General features: G+C 39.7%; 1 protein-coding gene across 1 annotated transcript in view; it reads left to right on the top strand.

The window, feature by feature from the left end:
• Positions 1-19218, top strand: part of LOC127417258 (semaphorin-4B-like) — a 93898-nt gene that overhangs the window by 51198 nt on the left and 23482 nt on the right. Inside the window, exons 6-8 of the mRNA XM_051657134.1 lie at positions 5480-5591; positions 6730-6846; positions 13633-13790. Of these exons, the coding sequence (XP_051513094.1) occupies positions 5480-5591; positions 6730-6846; positions 13633-13790 (387 nt within the window). The remainder of the gene's footprint in view (positions 1-5479; positions 5592-6729; positions 6847-13632; positions 13791-19218) is intronic.

The following is a 19218-nucleotide window of genomic DNA, read 5'->3' as shown; positions in this document are numbered from 1 at the left end:
GAAACCCATTATGTTACCTCAGAGTGTTCTCTTGTCCATTTGTACATATTTTGTTAAGTTTGAAAAATGCATTCACAAGATACAGGCTAATTAGTCATTATAGGCCACAGCCAAAACATATTGGGCAGGAAAAAAATAAAGAAGAAAATCAGTGCAGTTACAATAGGATTCCTGCAGCTTTGCTGCTTGGCCCCCTAAAAATACGAAAATCAGTACAATATGTCTTATATCTTTGGAACAATTCGACACATTATTTTGATAACTTTTTGTAAAGAGGGTCTGTAGATGATATATACCAAGATTCATGAGAGTCGGGCAAACGGCCTAGGACCATGGAAATTTCTTGCGGAAATGGAAATTCAAGTGATCATATAATTGTGGGGCACTGGTGGATTCAGAGAAGCTACAGATTTGTTTTGTAACCTATATGGTTCCAGAGTTATGAGCAAAAATGTGAATTAGCTAATTATACCACCACTGTGTGGCCGATTGTCACAAAATTTGACATGCGGCTTTGAGGTGACACCCTACTTGTGTATAGTAATTTCCATAATCCTCGGCCATTCCCCATACGAGTTATAAGGTGCTGAAATTTGATTGGACGTTGCCATTTTTTTATTTTATTTGTCGAATCGATTTTTTAAGAATATGTTAGAAATTGAACCAAAGAAGAAGCATATTTAATTTGAACTTTGTTGCTCAAATGGCTGTAAATTTATGACAGCTTTTTAGTTGTAGCATCCCCTAGGGGTGAAATTGTACAAAATTTTGCTGATGTCTTCTAAACGTCCGGTTGAATATGTGAACCGAGTTTGGTTACTTTTGGAGTTTGTCTTGAGTAGCTATTGATCAATTACTGAAATTGCATTAAAACAAAGGAATTTTATCGTAAATATCTTCGGAACAATTTGACTTATCGAAAATTCTGTTGATACATTTTGTCAGGAGGGTCTGTAGATGATGTATACCAAATTGCATGCCGATCGGACTAACGGTCTAGGAGGAGTTCAAAAAAGTTGGTTTTTCAAACAATTCAAAATGCCGGAAAATTTTATAGACAGAAATGAAATGGGAAATATACATGTTGTAGGGCTTGACTCAAGAAATCAGAGGGAAAATTTGATTCTACCCCTTACGGTTGCAGAGATATGAGCCAAAACGTAAAATTGTTTATTATAGCGCCACCTAGGGTCAGATGGGTGTGCATTTGTGCGCCTGAGTAGTGAGGGGGATTTGGGATCATCCTGCCAAGTTTGATGCTCCACAACTTACGGTCTCTGCCGCCCAGACACTTATTGGGCAGGAAAAAAATAAAGAAGAAAATCAGTGCAGTTACAATAGGATTCCTGCAGCTTTGCTGCTTGGCCCCCTAAAAATACGAAAATCAGTACAATTACAACAGGGTTCCAGCAGCTTTGCTGCTTGGCCCCCTAAATAAGAAAAAGAAGAAAATCAGTACAGTTACAACAGAAAAGGAAGGAGAAAAAGAAGAAAATCAGTACAATTACAATAGGGTTCCTGCAGCTTCGCTGCTTGGCCCCCTAATGATGGAATCTGAGTAAATAATAATTATGAATTTTATTGAATTCGTCCATCTGCTCAACAGCAAGTTTTGGTAGCAAACCTCAGAAAACAATTCACAAAAACCTTAACTTTCTTCAAAGCTCTATATCTCAAGGGGCTGGGTTCTCTGACATCGCAATTCATGAGTGCCTTCTCCCATGAAACGAACATTGCGTGACTGTGGTAAAATTTTTGCAAAATAAAATGATGTGGTTCATTACACATCTCAGGGCAGTTCCAAAGTGAAATGTCCATTGTGTGGCGTTAACAGCGAATGAAATGTTCTCCAGAACAAATTAGGTTTTTAAGGTTAATGTTCTATCGAGATTTAAATCAACAAAACCTATCTCCCTACCCTAAACCTTAAACCCAAACCTAACCGACTGTGTCAGAAAAAGCAAATGTGACTTGAAAAACACCATTTCTGAAACAACCATGTCATTTTGTGGTGCTTCTATGACACTTTCGGCTCACGTGTCGACTCGCGTGCTCTTCAGGACTAGTACCGGTCCTTTGTATCGCATATGTAACACTCTATCAGTTCAGCTTCCGTGCAATTTGATCACACTTAAACAAGCTTATAAACGTAGTTGGTTCGTTAAAATGAGTCATGCGCTATAGTAAAATTGTTTAGATGTCATAAGATAGCATTGTGTGAGGAACAGGGTGAAAAGTATGTGTTTATGAACTGATAATCTGCCATTTTACTCATGATTTGAGTGAAACGGGATAAAAGTAATTGTTGTTTTAATGCTTCTAGTGTTAATTCCACCAGGAAATTGCTGTGTTATGTACAACAGGCAACAGAAAAATAAATTTGAAAAAATGTAGTTATTGTAACATGATTTATATCCACGTTGCGAATACCACTGGACAGAAATATCACAGTCGTCGGAGACAGTAAAAAGGTGACTTAACAAACCAATTGAATTTAACAACACAATCTCCTCTCTTGATTTCATTCTAGCTAGGACATGATCATACAGCCTTGATCATAGTCAGCTTACCTTACAGAAATATAGGGATGTATGTGCCCAACCTGTGTATTCCTTGGGATATCTCTTCTGTTCATTTCAAATTATTAATTTCTGCATGTTTGATATTGCTAAAGATCTTTTTTTAAATAATTCTGGTAACCCATAAGTAATGAGTCAAGTGTTATCACATAAGTATGAAGGAATAACTAATTAATTTAAAGTGATGATCATGGTAACACAATATTAATTAATCTTATTGATCTTACTGTTTCCTTCCTTGGGAGTTATAGGTTATCTGGACCATTATTCTAAATTGAAAACACATTATAAACCATTAATAGTAACTGAGATATTACTTGTCAGTTAGTAATGAATACTCAAGTGTTTATTCCTACATTTTATTCATTTAATCAAACAAATAGTTTACAAACATTCACAGACATTCAAAACATTTTTTTTTCTGGCATTGAATTATGAATCATTGAAATAATTGAACATAACTGCATAGGCTACAAACCTTTAGCAGGATAATGCTTTTAATTGCTGGTGCTCATGGTTACTACATGTTTTAAAAGTCTTATCTCTTAACATAAAGTAAAATAATAAAATGATGTGTGTCTGATAGGACAAGTGTGTTGATCTCCACAAGACTCCAACAGAAAACAGAGAAAACCGGAGTGCAGCATGAGGCCGATTCCACCAATCTGTGTACTTCCACCCTAGACAGTACACTCTGTAAATACATAGTTTTTATCAAATGAATTTGACATGTTTCCTACTATGCCGATGTTCGGTATGAACAGAACAGAAGGTATGTTAAAGTTTACCACATGCAGACGGATCGACGGAAGGGCAGTGCAAAATCGCACCTTCAGTTTCAGCGTGTGTATTGAATATGGCGAACCCTGATTGGATTAGAAGCTTGATGGACCAGACACTCATAATTTTTTTTCATTGGATCCATTAAGTTACTCAGAAAAAAAAAAATGCACTTCACATAAAATTAAACACTTCTTGTAAGATTAACCTACAGTATCTATGAATACAAAATTCATTTAAAAAATGTTTTGTAAAAAAAAAAAAAAAATTAAAAAAAGTATATTCACGTGTGTATTCATTAATTAATAATGCGTAACCATGACCCTCACTTTAAAATAATTAGTTATTCCTTCATGTTTATGTGGTAACACTTGACTCATTACTTATGGGTTACCAAAATTATTTTAAAAAGACCTCCAGCAATATCAAACCTGCCGAAGTTAATCATTTGTAATGAACAGAAGAGATATCCCAAGGAATAAACATGTTGGGCACATACATCTGTAAGCTGATATAATACTTTACCAGACACTGTAGCCATGATTTAGAGAGCTGTTATGTTCATAAATTAATTCCAGCAAAGAACACACGTGATGCGCATGTTTCTCTGAAGGTGCATTTCATGATTATGTTCACTATAAAAACATAATCATTCACATTTTAGACATATGTTAATGTTTTGATTAGTAATTAATTAGTAGTTATTTTAAATTAGCCATAGTTAGTTAATAGTTCTCAATGAGGAAAATCAAATTCAGTAATTATTGATTACCTATTACTTACTGATTAGTTAATCATGTTTCCATATTAGTTAATAAGTAACTAAAGCGTTAATGTAGTACTACTCATTAATCCTGCATTAATTCCTGCATAGTTACCTATTAATGACGGACCATTATTATAAAGTGTTACCTTTTGTTGATTATCATTTTATTCCAGTTTGTTGTTTAACAACCATTTTAAGCTTAGTTTTACCTTTCTGCCCCTATAAAGACATAAGTGATGAAACTTAGGGTGCTTTCACACTGGCAGTTTAGTTCGAAACAGAGCACGGTTTGCATGAAAAATTGGTAATGTGAAAGCTGTCATGCGGATCGGGGAGCGCACCGCGGTACCGAACCCGAGACTACCTGTAGGAGGTTCGGTTGTAATGGAACTGTAGCGCAATTTGCGTGAACGTGAAAGCAACTCGGACTCGGGTGCGCACTCGTTCAGGAAGTAAAGTAACCTGCGCATGTGTTTTAGCCAATGACGACATCATTAGTTTCGACAACACACGAGGAGCCACACATTCCTGAAAGTCCCTAAAAAGTAATGACACCACAATGACATACTAGTACAATCAACACTATAAATACTGTCTGTCTATCTATCTGTCTGTCTGTCTATCTATCTATACACCTTATAAATACCATATATAAATACTATTATAGGTTATAAATATAGGGTATAATAGGAGATGACAGTGGCGATAACTTCACCTTGGACACGAGTGTAAGTGTGCAGTGTAAACAAAGATGCAAATGAATTCCTTGCAATCAGCTGTCTCCTCAAAAAGCAGCAGCAAGCCGCCTTCCCCTGGACATCTGATGAGTTACGCCATGAAACGCACATATACGCAGATGTCGTTAACTCTGTTGTGCAAAATGGCACCAAAATAACAAAAAAACAAAAAGTAAGATGAGTCGCGTTGTGTTCACCATGCGTGTTTGTGATGACGTAAGATGAACGCAAATGGACCGGGGTTCGATAGAATCAAGTGAGTGTGAAACCAGACCAAAGCTGTGGGGGGCACCGGAAACAATCACACTCGGAATCGGACCACAGCAAACGTGCCCAGTGTGAAAGCCCCCTTAGAATTAGTGCATCCAGCCCGACTCCCTCTAAACATCTTTTTATCAGGGTGCTTGGCCCACACACAATCCATTGTGCAAATAACCATTCCTTTGCTTTGAGTGTGTTCCCCGTTCTCGCTATCTGTACCGGCTTATCTCAGTAACATGAAGTTCTGCTCAGCCACATAAGGTCTGTATTTCGATCTACACAGCAACTAAGCTGTCAAGAAATTTAAGACAAGAGACATGCTGTCTTTACAACATCTCTGTGTTGTTTCTTTTCAGAATACTTCAGATTTTTCACTGGTGCGCAGTGAAACGGGAGAGATTGTCACAGAAGATGGTCGAAGCCGGTGTCCTTTCAACCCTGAATACAAGTCTACCGCTATCATGGCAGGTATGTGCTAAAAAAATTTTTTTTTAAAATACAATTAAAAATTTTGTGTAGTCCAGTGGTTCTCAACTGGTTTTGCTTCAGGACACATATTTGACATTGGACATCAAGCGGTGATCCAACAGAATACCAAAATTGTTTAGCACACAAAAGTAAGCCAAAATGTCCTTTTATTTATTAATGTTACCATGAACTGCATATACCCAACAACATGCAAAATGATGAACATTAAATAGGCTGAATAGGACAACTAATTTTGCAAATGCATAAACTAAAAGCAGCAGTGTGATCTGCAACCTGGTCTCATAGAATTAACATTACCATAATTAAATATTTGCAAACTGACTTTTACGTGCCGAGTTATACGTTGCATCACAGTTTCCTGGTGGAATTAACACTAGAGGCACTACAAAAACTGTGCGTTTTATTTACTTTAACACAAATCATGACTACAGCTACTGATTATGACTTTAAATTTATTTTTCGTGAGTCGAAAGTGTCACAGAAGCGACACAAATGGTGTGTTTGCTTCAGAAAATGTACTTTTCGTTTTGCATTTTGTTTCTGGATACTATCGGTTAGGTTTAGGTGATGTTTAAGGGTAAGGATGTTTTGTGTCTACCTCTCAATTTATTTAAGATTATTATTGGTTAGGTTTAGGTTAAAGTTTTAGGTTAGGGAGGTACGTTTAAGTCATTAAAACCCCCATCTAATATTCACCTTAAAACCTCATCTGAACACCTGAAATGTTACCAAATGTTACCACGGTCACACGGTCTGGTGATTTACCAGCCTGACAAATGGAACACACACTTTTGAGGGTGAGGGCATTGGTCCATGTGTGTACATCTGCCAAATTTATCTTGTTTCTAACAAGTGTAAGATGAATTTTCACCAAAATACCCTAGAATTTAAATGGGCATTTGACATCAACAACAAAAGATATGGGAAATGTTGATAAGCCTATTTATTTTGCTATCTTTACTATGCACCACTATGTGGTTATTTGCATTTTTTTTATTTGCATTTAGCATTGTTCATTCCTGTTTAGCAGACCTTAGTTAAGAACCATTGTTTAGTTTACTTTTTGTATGATTTGCATGGTTAATGTTTGTTGCTTGAAACGATGATTAATTTACAGATGGTGAGTTGTATGCCGGCACAGTCAGTAACTTCCAAGGAAATGAACCCATCATTTACAAAAGCCTTGGACAGGGCTCAGCCCTAAAGACTGAAAACTCACTGAACTGGCTTCAAGGTAAGAGTCATAGTATTCTGCTTCTATCCACTACCCTCCTGCTCTTATTATGTTGTCTTGAGGGATTCATCATCCCTGAAGTTAAAACTTAGAAGCCATTTTGGCACTGCAGACAATTATTCATGAAAGCAATACTACAGAGTACAAAACAAATTAATGTAGCATCAGTTTACACAGTCATATTCTACTCACTGTACTTAAGAGTACTGAGTGTTAGCTTTATATTTTGCAATAAGTAAAATGACGAATGTTAAAAGGTGCATAAGGCTAGCTGATGCATTGCATGTCCATGGACTTTTTTATTTACTCAAAATCAAGACTTTAGGTTAAAATCAATGTTAATGTGTAAGGTAGACCTGTCGCGATTATTAAATAATCATCTGATTGAGGTGTTTTGATCAAACCACCATTATTTGAGATAACTGCGATTATTGTGCATTTTAAATTCCAATCACATTTTAATGCCCAAATAAGGGAATTTTAAGTTAATATATAACTGCAGTGAATGGCACATTTGTGTGTCATTCAGTTGAACTCAAGAGCGTCACTTAGGCACACCGCAGATCTCAAACAGAGCATCCCCTGTCCGGAAGAGCGCGTGAAGCTCTACTTAAACACTCTGATGCGCACACGTCAACAGAGCCTCACGCCTAACTGCTGCAAAAATATAAACAATTAAATATAAACTTTGATAGTGAATGTAAAGCGCTCTGGTTTCACTTTAATTTAACGATCGTGAGATGGAAAACGTTGCTGGTCATATTGTGTTCACACACAGCGTTAATGACATGCAGTGACAGAGCAGGAGACACATGCTTAAGCCCTACTCTATTTCTGTGGAGAGATAAAATGATGAAATTAAATCTCAAAGGTTTTGCTTCCTGAGAAATAAGGGTTCGTGGGTTTATTCAAAGAGCATTAAAATAATGTGTGAATGAAAGTGCAGAAATTAGAACAGAACTATTTTAATATTATATAATATATAATTGTATTATATTTTTTACCAAAATATTAAATATAATTTTTATATGAGTTCCAAAAGCAATAGTGTAAATTTTAAATTTACCAAAACTAAAGCTGATCAAAAAGAGACATATTTCAAGTATTTATAAATATTTTGATATTCAAAATGTTATTTTTCATGTCATTCATAAGTTTTTAACCCTCGTATTATGTTGCGGATCAATTTGACCCATTTAGATATTTGAGCTATGTGAAATACTATTTAACCTATCTTTTTTGGCCCTCATTCAGGGCCATGAACATGTATGCAAAGTGAGGACACAGATGTGTTGTGGAAAGTCTGTATAGAATTTGTACATGTAACAGGTCCTACTCGACCCGCTCTGAACGGGACTCGAACCGGCATCTCTGGCATGGGAGGTGGGCACACTAACGTTGAGGCTAGAGGCTACAGCCCCTAGCATCAGTCGCTAGCATGCCTCTTGAGGCCAGGGATGGAGTGAGGTGAACATACTGCACAGCTACCTACCAGCTGGCTCCTGTTACACTCACCCCCTAATCCTCACTCCCATCCAGGTCACGGCACCACTGTAACCAGTCCTGCTCAACCAGCTCTGAGCGGGATTCGAACCGCCGTCTCCGCTGTGGGAGGTGGGCGCGCTAACAAGGAGGCTCAAGGCTATAGCCCCCAGCGTCAGTTGCTAGTGACATCGCCTGCCCGAGAGACCGCTCCATGACCTTCATCGCCCGGAGAGCAAGGTCGGTCACCGAGCGCAGTTCCTGCATCAATCCCGGGTCAAAACTACCCTTGTGCAGCTTTTTTAGCGCCTTGGCTTGGTGTACCTGCAGGAGAGCCATGGCATGCAGGGCGAAGGCGGCTTGTCCAGCGGCACCGTAGGCATTAGTCATCAGCGACGACATAAACCTACAGGCCCTGGACGGGAGCTTCGGGCGCCCACGCCAGGTGGCGGCGCTCTGCGGGCACAAATGCACCGCGAGCACCTTATCCACCTGGGGGATCACCGAATACCCCCTGGCCGACCCACCATCGAGGGTAGTGAGAGCGTGGGAGCTGAAAGACTGGGATCGGGTAGTAAAAGGTGCCTCCCATGATCTCAACTCCTCATGCACCTCCGGGAAGAAATGACCGGTGCGGGGCGCGGCCATGAGTGGCGCTCTGGGCCCAGGAACCAATCATCGAGCCACGAGCGTTCAGGGGAGAGTGGAGGGTTCCACTCTAGCATACCCGAAGGAGGAAGCCCAGCCGAAGCCTCCGCATCAGACTGGATGAACCCACTCTCCGATGCTGCAATCGAAAGCTCATCATCTTCCCAGGCTCCGAATAAGAGGTCGAATTCACCCTGAGACGAACCGGCGGTCTCATCCGAGAGCCCGATCGGGGCAAGTGAGCGTGCTGAGGAATGGGAGGTCCGTGGGGGGTTACCCGGTGGAGGTGCTCCCATTGAAGTCCCCAAATCGCCCCCAGTGCTAACTGACGCAGCCTCATACCATAGGTAGAAGGACCGAGGCGGGGAGCCGCTGGGGTGGCTTGCCCTCTTACGAAGGAAAGCCGTGACCGCAACGTTGCCATAGTCATGTTCTCGCAATGAGGATATGACCCATCCACGAACGATGTCTCCCCGTGGGCAGTGGGCAGTGCCCAGACACGTAAGACAGCGATCGTGGCCATCAGAAGCGGAGAGATAATGACCGCAACCAGAAATAATACACAAATGGAAAGGCATCTTTAATAAGACGTTCCGTGAGTGCCACTCTTTTAGATAGAAAATATACTCTTTTTAGAATATACACTTTTTTTTCTGCCGAAACACCCAGGGGCGTTCTCTGCACTCCACGGGTGCAGAGGGGGAGAAGCCGCTGAAATGTGCCGTAGATCCAGCAGTTTGAGGTGAATAGTAGCGAGATTGAATTCAGTGCACTGAACGCAACAGCTCGGCTCTGAAGAGAAAATCTGAATGACTGGTTGCGAGCCAGCTCCTTTTATACCCGTATGTCCGGGGGAGTGGCATGCAAATTCCACTCGCCAATTCCCACTGGCCTTTTTTCAAAATCAGAGGTGTTTGGGGCTCCCAAGAGTGACCCCTAGTGTCACTACATCGACACAACATCGAGTGATGTGACAGATAGGGAATACTGAATTTGAACACCCATCTGCCACAAATAGCACCATCTACCATTCTACAAAAATTTTAACGTGAATAATTGTACTGCAGAACATGGATGGGCAATATTGATAAAGACATTAATTAGATTAACTCCAAGATAAAGAGCACACTTACCTTCCCAGAGGGAACACAAATCTGTTGCATAGCAACAGCTTCAACACACTAATGAAGGGCTCAGTAACACAATTTGGAACATAAAGAAATTACAGCTCCCCCTAGAGGGTGGAAGCCTTATAACATCTTCCCTACTTATACAATGATGATGTTTGTGGGTCATTTTGACCCACACACTTTCATGTTCAAAGGCAGCTGCACAGACCAAAAATAAAAACATTTTGATATATGTTGTTATGTTGGTTATTTACTACCCTGTGAAGGCAAAAAGGAGCTTTTCCACACTGGTTTTCACAGCGGTAGTCACAAAAGACTTGGTCAGACACAGATGGTACAATTTAGCTTTCATTTGTATTTTTGAGAAAATTGTATTCTGAAAATCTATTTTACTTGTTTACATTTTGTGACTTCCTAATTCAGGGAAATTAACATGCATGCAAAGTGAGGACACACAGATGTGTTTTGGAAAGTCTGTTTAGAATTTGTATATAATGAAGTGTTTGTGGGTCATTGTGACCCCACACACCTTCATGTTCAAAGGCAGCTTTTGATATATGTTGTTATGATGGTTATTTACTACCCTGTGAAGGCAAAAAGGAGCTTTTCCACACTGGTTTCAAATATATCATCAAAATTTTGACAGCCTGTGATTCCAAATCAAGCTATGCATGGAATATTCAAATGTACACAGGCAAGCCACGAAGTGGAGCACCTGAGAAAAACCAGGGGATGCGGGTGGTGCTTAAAATGACTAAGGGGCTGCAAGGTCATTGCATAACTTTTTTACATCCTACCACCTTGGTGTCGAGCTACAGAAACTAAAGCTGACCATGATCGGAACAATAATAAAAACAGACACATAATCTGAACATAAAAACAAGCCTGAGCTTCCCAGCGAGCTTCTGAATATGCAGGGCAGAACGCTGCATTTCTCAATATTTGCTTTCTCTGGAACTGCAACCATTGTTTCATACTGCCGAAAAGAAAAGCAAGAATGTTCTTGTGATGAGTACAATGCACAAAGATGCATCACTGAGTGCAAGAGAGGACTTGAAGCCAGAAATCATCCTGGACTATAATTACTATAAATATAAATAAAGACTATAAATATAAATAAAGAGTTGACAGTTTAGACAAAGACACATCAGCCTACAGCTGCCAGCACAAGACTGCCTGTTGGCCCTTTGTGGTTTTTATAACATTTTAGATGTCTGCCTATGATGCCTTCGTCCTGTGGAGTGAAATCAATCCAAACTGGAATGAAGGCAAATTGTACAAATGTCGGCTTTTCCTGGAGGGGCTTGGAAAAGCGCTCATCACATCGAAGATCCAGAGGCGCACCCACCCACCTCGATCAGCTGCAGCTGTTGTTGCGTCAGTTCAAGTCAGCGTATCCAGCTCCACAGAAAATCAAGAAGTGGATACAGATGTTGGGAAAAGGCGAAAAAGATGTGTAGTGTGCCCTCTCGAGACGACAGTAAAACCAGCACCACATGTGTACAGGGCAGAAAACACATTTGCAGAAATCACACACTTACTTTGTGCTCATCCTGTCGAAAGTAATTGCTTACATTTACAAAATGAGCCTCCTATACAAAAAATAAGACTATTTAGGGAACATAAAAATCTATTTCACTCATCAGCTATATTTAATGCCAATTTGTGAAAGCTTGAATGTTAAATACAATTTGAAAATGTTAATAATAATAATATTATAATTCTGTTTATATTCACAGTTTGTGAAAACAAAAATGTAAAAAAAAAAAAAAAATGTTGTTAAATTAAAATCATGTTTCCCTATTTTATTATTTGATTTATATATTTGAAATTAAATAAGTAAAAATGACTTCTTAGGTGTATGAAGCACAACATGCACTTTAAGAAATATGACAATTTAAACAAAAATTAATCATGAAAGCCCTAAAAGCAGGGGTGGACTGGGAAGAAAATTCAGCCCGGGATTTTACATAGAAACTGGCCCAAAAGTTGTTGAGCGAGGGTGGGGGTGGGGGTGGGGGTTGGGGTCTGGGGGGTTGCAGTCCTTTTCTGCATATCACTGCTCCCTTCCGCATATCGCCATTTTGTGGCGCATTCTGCATAACGCGGCGGCCCATGAGGCCCCATTTCGTGGCAGGCCCACCTGAAAATGTCCCGGTTCTCCCAATAGCCAGTCCGCCACTGCCTAAAAGAGAAAATTAATCATCATAGCCCTAAAACAGACAATAAATCATCATAATCGTGATCATTTGTTTGACAATTAATCATCAGCCAAATTTCATTATTGTGAGAGCCCTATTATAAAGCATTTTATTCACCTTTTGCCTTCACTAGTTAATTTTTAATGGTCCAGTGTGAATAATTTAAAAAAAATACAAATATTCCATGTAGTCTCTCATACGAACTGAGAGACATAAAAGATGCACGTATAATAATAATATAATTATAAAAATTATAAACTATTGCATTATCAGTGTAAATCAGAATCCATTATTAAAATAATAGCAAGATTATAGCATGTTATGCTGCAGGACAAACGTATTTAGTGTAATTTCAATATGCAGTGCATATTGAATGCATATGCATATGCATAATCAATACTGAGCACATTGATAGCGTACTGTTCCAAAAGATCATCTAAAATTTATTAAAACTAATATAATGAACAATTTCATATAAAGTGGTATCAAGTAGACCAATGGCTATATTTGAGTTTCATTTTTTTAGTTTAGATCAGACCTTGGATTTAGGATGGACCCCACCGAACCTCACCGAACTGACCTGCAGGTTGAACTGCACTGCACCTCATAATTAATCTCTGCATGAATCACCTTTGTCTATTGATGTACTACACTCTTGAAATGGAATACATAGGCTATCATTTAATTGCCAACAAATGCCTTCTTCAGCCAACTAACAAAGGACAATGCATATATGTGAACTTCTGCAGTTAATCCAGGATGAACTTCAAAGACATTAGTCATTAATCTTAAAGTTCATAAAAAAATATTTAATTTTTATTTTTAAAACACTGGACCTTAATGCTTAATTAATTTACAAATTTAAAACCATGACTTGCACTGCACACAAATAACTAATATTGGCATTATTTTCATGCTATTTAGCCAGAGGGGAACTGGCCCCCACAGTGAGCCTGGTTTCTCCCAAGGTTATTTTTCTCCATTTTCTTATGGAGTTTTGTGTTCCTTGCCACAGTCGCCTTCAGCTTGCTCACAGGGGTTCTAAATACAATTATTATTTAATTATTTAATTTCTATACACATTTTACAATCATATTTAATCAAACTACACAATGTAAGACATGATTTGTATTTATTTATTTATTTATTTATTTTGTTAATGCATGATTTCCTGTAAAGCTGCTTTGAAACGATGTGTGTTGTGAAAAGCGCTATACAAATAAAAATGACTTGACTGGACATAAAATCCACATTACATAGAAACTCTTCTGTCTGAGTATATGATCTATGGCTTGGACTGAAACTTGGTTTTATTATTCCCTCAGACCCAGCTTTTGTAGGCTCAGCCTACATTCAGGAGAGTTTCCCCAAAGGCAATGCAGTGGGCGATGATGATAAGATTTACTTCTTCTTCAGTGAAGCGGGAAAGGAGTTTGATTTCTTTGACAACACCATTGTGTCACGCATCGCTCGCGTGTGTAAGGTGAGGAATGCTTCAGTGAAAACAGCATGTGTATGTGAAAGGAGGTTGGATGAGGACCATTCTTCCTACAGCAATAAACCACACGCTACATACTGTATACACACAATTTATGCATCCCCTCAATGCAGTGAAAAGCATTAGATTAGAACTGAATTAAAGGAATAGTTCACCCAAAAATAAACATTCTTTCATCATTTACTCACTAATATAGTTCCAATCCTGTATGCTGTATATTTTTTGAATGGAACAAATTATGAGAATTTTTTTTTATGAATCTTCATGCAGCTCATTTTAATACAATAACAGTTTAAAGTGACCACATCTTTTAAGCTCCTAAAAGGACAAAAAAGCACTATAAAAGTAGTTCATAATTCTCGGACTGAACGATTTGTTCATGAATCGGATAGATCCGACTCAGTGATTTGCTCTGCAATGGTTTTCGAGTTTAGAGCTCACTGGAGGGGAACATCATCAGTGACATAAATTTCAGTCTGTTCCACACACATAATGATTGTATGCCTTCAGAAGACTTGGAATATAATGCACAAGTCACATGGACTACTTTTATAGTTTTTTTTTTAATGTTTTTTGGTCCTTTTTTTTTTTTTTTTAGAGCTGCGAAAAGATTCTTTTAACATTTATTTTGTGTTCCGTGGAAAAAATAACAGCATTGAAGTTTGGAATAATTGTGTGACAAATTTTAAACGTTTGGGTGAACGATTCTTTAAAGTAGCCTGCATGCCTCTGTGTAGAATACATTTCAGTATGTTTGTGCATGTTTATGATAGCGCACAGATGTTTGTGTGTGCTCATATGGATGTATGATCATTTCATGTGTCTAGCCACCAACATGGTGAATGAGGTCCACTGCCTTTCAGAGACATTAGGAGATTTGTGTTAAAAAGATGCATTCCATCAATGCAGAGCTGTCCCCTTTCTTGGTCCACGTCCAAATCTTATCACTGCTCAGCAAATATTAGCATTCAACTCTCGAATCGAAGGCTGCTGAAAATGCATGCTACACACACCCAAAAAACATCCATTCCTCAGTGTTTTCAAACTCATTGAAAGATGACAGAGATGAGTAGAAACATACACTGATTGCAATGTAGCTTATTCAGTTTGGCTTTTAAAGCCAGCTTTACTAACAATAATTAATAAATGCCTACTGTCTTCCAATTCTCCAAGTGGCAGGAAGGAAATAAAGATAATTTTGCTTGCATCTCATAGAAGGTTCATACTCTCCTGATCCCTGGTTTGTCATTTGGATTTTCAGACAAGCTGCATGAAATGCCTCCCAATAGTTAAATGGTTGGCCTGCTTATTTGCATCGAGTACCTTAAAAATGATCCCAGGTTCCCTTTTGAGAATGCCCCATATTCTGCCAGTTCCACTGGAACCCAGCCATAAGAAAGGGAATGCAATGATTATGTGTCTGTAAGCCGCATTTCCTCGGTATGGTGCCTTATCTCCTCTCATATAGTAAACAAATGTAATTCACTCCTGCAAAAGCCCATTAGCAGTCTTAATTGTCATATATCCTGTTATGTGACACGGAACAAAGCAATGCTCTCGGAATGATGCACGAGTCCTTTTCTATCACATCTTTGACTTTTCCAAAATTGTATTTCCTTTGCTCGCACTGTTCATCTTAAAGTGGTTTAAGCAGCGGTGCATTTGTGTATGAGGAGTGATCTGAATCTTAAGAGAGTCCTGTCGTTGCCAGTTGGGATAGAGCACTGACCCTGTCTTTTTTGAATGGTGCATGGGCAGAGTGCAATGTCTGCAAGATTCATTTGCCTTCTTGTCCAGATTTTGAAGTCAAAGAATTATTTAAATTCCACTTCTCTAAATTTTGGCTTCTCCTCTTATAATTCCTAACTTATCAACATCTTCACTCCAAGTTATAAGTTCCGAATGTAGTACTGGTACACTCTAGCACTGATGGCAATTTTAAATCACAGAGGGAACTGTAATTTAATTCTTGCATTTACATTTATGTATTTGGCAGATTTTTTCAGTGACTTACAGTGCATTCAAAGTATGCATTTAGTCAGTTTCTGTGTTCCCTGGGAATCAAACCCATGATCTTGGCATTGCTAGCACAGGAACAGGAACACAATTAAGCTCTTATTTTTTTCTTATTGTTTTTAAGATATCTTTTTCAGAATAGGGACCTTAGAGTTTGGAATGGAAACTGTACCATATAACTTCCACTCAATTGGACGATGAGCAAAAGACATCCAAAACCAAAAAGACTGTTAATGTGCTGTAATCCTTCGGTAATCCTAAACTGAACTGAATGGTATATGTGTCACGGTTCCGGTGAGTTTGCCGGTTTATTCTGTTTGTTTTGTTATTCTCTCTCCCTCATATCTCGCAAGCGAAGCCGGCATGCATGATCAGTGTTTTCATGGGAACATTGATTGTTCCCGGGGAAAGCTGATCATGCTGCTGATTAGCATGATAGCAACACCTGTTCTACTCTAATTCACCCCCTACTTAATCCCTGTGTGTTCTCACTGTCTTTGCTAGATTATTGTGTGATGTCAAGCAACTAACCTTGCTCTCTTTGCCTAGTTGGTGCTGTCTTGTGTATCTGTTTGGTTGCCTGTCTCTGCCCGCATGTCGGGAGTGTGGTTACCTTCCAGCTTGTTCTCGCACGCCCATGAATCGCCAGTGGAGGATTCCTCATCTCTGCCCGCGTGTCAGGAATATGACTGCCTTTTAATCGTCTGGACTTTGTTCTCTGCACCTCACTATGCTTCAACGGACACTTCCTATGGATCTGCTCCTGACTTTCACAACACATACACCCATCTACGAACACTCTTCCTATCTGCCCTCTGCATGGCCATGGCATGCATGGATATTTGTACTTCTCCCCCTGCTACTGCAGCCAGTTCTGGAATTCTTATACTTCGCCAGCACAGTTTATGTTGACATTTATTGTGAATAAATCCTTTGAACTTTTCCTCTGCTTTTGGGTCTCTTTGTCCTGTTGTTCTTGTGTCAACATCCTTGTTGGTAATTTCTGTCAACTAATCAGATTTCAGAGACTGGGAAAGTTTAGGGCTCAGGGTTAGGGTTAGGACTATCTTTCTTTGACAGGAAGGTTGTTCCAGGACCAACAAACGATATTGATTCTGAAACAATTCACAATGAAAAGCAAAATCGCAGTGACCTGTGTAAAATCATTTCAGAAACTATAGCCACTGATTGGTGTGACACTTTATCTTGTGACACTAGGGCAGTGAAAGTAATTTGTGTTAGCTGTGCAATTTTGTATGTTGCTGTGTAGAAAGAGGGTTTATTGGTTTTTCTTTCAGTTTTAAGGTGCCTGGATTATAGTGTAACTCAATCTTCAGCTGTAGGTTCACAGGGCTTCAACTCTTTGGCACTGCTGTTCAATGATGAGTGGGCGTTCCCTTTAAATTATTTTATTGGGATGTGTTGTTGCTCTCCTGCTGTTAGAAGGCATTGTCCAGAGTGCTGGATTACAATCATATTATAATTAGAGGAAAGCTCATTTTGCTTGGAGAACAGCTGAGGTGGATGAATAAATACAGTGCTTTTGGGATCTGTTTTATGTAACTCTGGCTGACAGTCCAGTCCATTTGCAGTTCACATCTGTCTGTCTCTTTGCCCAAACTTCTCTTCCTTTTCTCGTTTTTGATTTGATCTCTCTGTCCATTTGTTTGTTCAGGTGTTCAGCATGAAGTTTCTGCTCAAATGAGGCAATAATACAAAGCTGCCCTGAAAAAACTATTTAGTTGATGCATAGTGTGGTTTTGTTCATCTTTACCTTCGTCCACATAATTTCCCCCCAATCCTCTTTCATCATCTCCTCTTTTCCTCTTTTTTGAAATTTGTTTTCTCATTCTGATATGCCTTTCTTTTGCTTTCTATCTAAATTACCTTTTCTCCCACTACTATTATGGACTCTAGTTCTTAAACAGAGATTTTTCTGATGAATAACTTTTAAAACGCTTTTTTTGTTTTGTTTTGTTTTTTGTTTTGTTTTTTGTGGAAAATACTAAAGTAAAGAGAGCAGCTAATCTTTAATATTAGCAAATATTAAACATAAACAAACTCGTGCCTATTGAGAAGGGAATGTACAGGGTATACTATATACTGTATGTTGCTCATGGTATCAGATGAAGCAGTTGTATTCAAAAGACAAACATGAGCAATATCAATTTCTTTATCCATTGATGTAGTTTCATAGAATTCAGATTTCTTTTTGTATTCATTATGTTATGTTCCCTATCTGTCACTCACTCGATGTTGTGTCGATGTAGTGACACTAAGGGTCACTCTTGGGAGCCCCAAACACCTCTGCTTTTTTTAAAAAAGGCCAATGAGAATTGGTGAGTGGAATTTGCATTGCAACCACTCATTCAGATTTTCTCTTAGGAGCCGAGCGGTTCTATTCATTGAAGCTGAATTCATCCACGAGTTCATTCACCTCATCTGCTGGATTTTACGGCGCATTTCAGCGGCTTCTCCCCCTCTGCACCCATGGAGTGCAGAGAACGCCCCTGGGCACTTCGGCAGAACAACAAAAGAGTATATTCTAAAAAAAGGAGTATATTTTCATTCTAAAAGAGCGGCACACACGGAACGTCTTTTTAAAGATGCCTTTCTGTTTGTGTGTTATTCCTGGTTGCGGTTGTTATCTCTCTGTTTCTGACGGCCATGATCGCTGTCTTACGTGTCTGGGCGCTGCCCACATGGAGACATCATTCGTGGATGGGTCTTGTCCTCATTGCGAGAACATGACCATGGCAACGTTGCGTTCGCAGAGTGCTGCCACCTGGCGCGGGCGCCCCAAGCTCCCGTCCAGGTCCTGTAGGTTTACGTCGTCTCTGATGGCTAAGGCCTATGGTGTCGCTGGACAAGCCGCCTCCACTCTGCACGCCATGGATCTCCTGCAAGTACACCAAGCCAAGGCGCTAAAAGAACTGCATGAGGGTAGTTCTGACCCGGGATTGATGCAGGAACTGTGCTCGGCAACCGACCTCGCTCTCCGTGCAACGAAGGTCACGGCGCGGTCTCTCGGGCAGGTGATGTCCACCCTGGTGGTCCACCTTTGGCTCAACTTGGTTGAGATGCGAGAGGCTGACAAAGCATGGTTCCTTGACACCCCCATCTCCCAGGTTGGCCTGTTCGGCGATAACGTCGAGGACTTTGCCCAGCAGTTCTCGGCGGTGAAGCAGCAGACGGAGGACATACAACACATCCTGCCCCGGCACGGCTCAAGACCCCGCACCCCGTCTGCTCGTCGCCAAGGGCGTACTCCTGCAGCAACAACACCAGCTCCACCGCAGCCCGCCCCCGTGGCCCGGCCCCGGCGTGGAGCCCACCGCAGGAAGCAGATGCCACCCATCTCACAGCCGGCTGCTAAGAACCCAAGGAAGGCTTCAAA

Source organism: Myxocyprinus asiaticus, chromosome 26 (genome assembly GCF_019703515.2).
Source record: "Myxocyprinus asiaticus isolate MX2 ecotype Aquarium Trade chromosome 26, UBuf_Myxa_2, whole genome shotgun sequence".
NCBI classification, from domain to species: domain Eukaryota; kingdom Metazoa; phylum Chordata; class Actinopteri; order Cypriniformes; family Catostomidae; genus Myxocyprinus; species Myxocyprinus asiaticus.
This window is presented reverse-complemented; position numbering and strand designations above follow the sequence as displayed.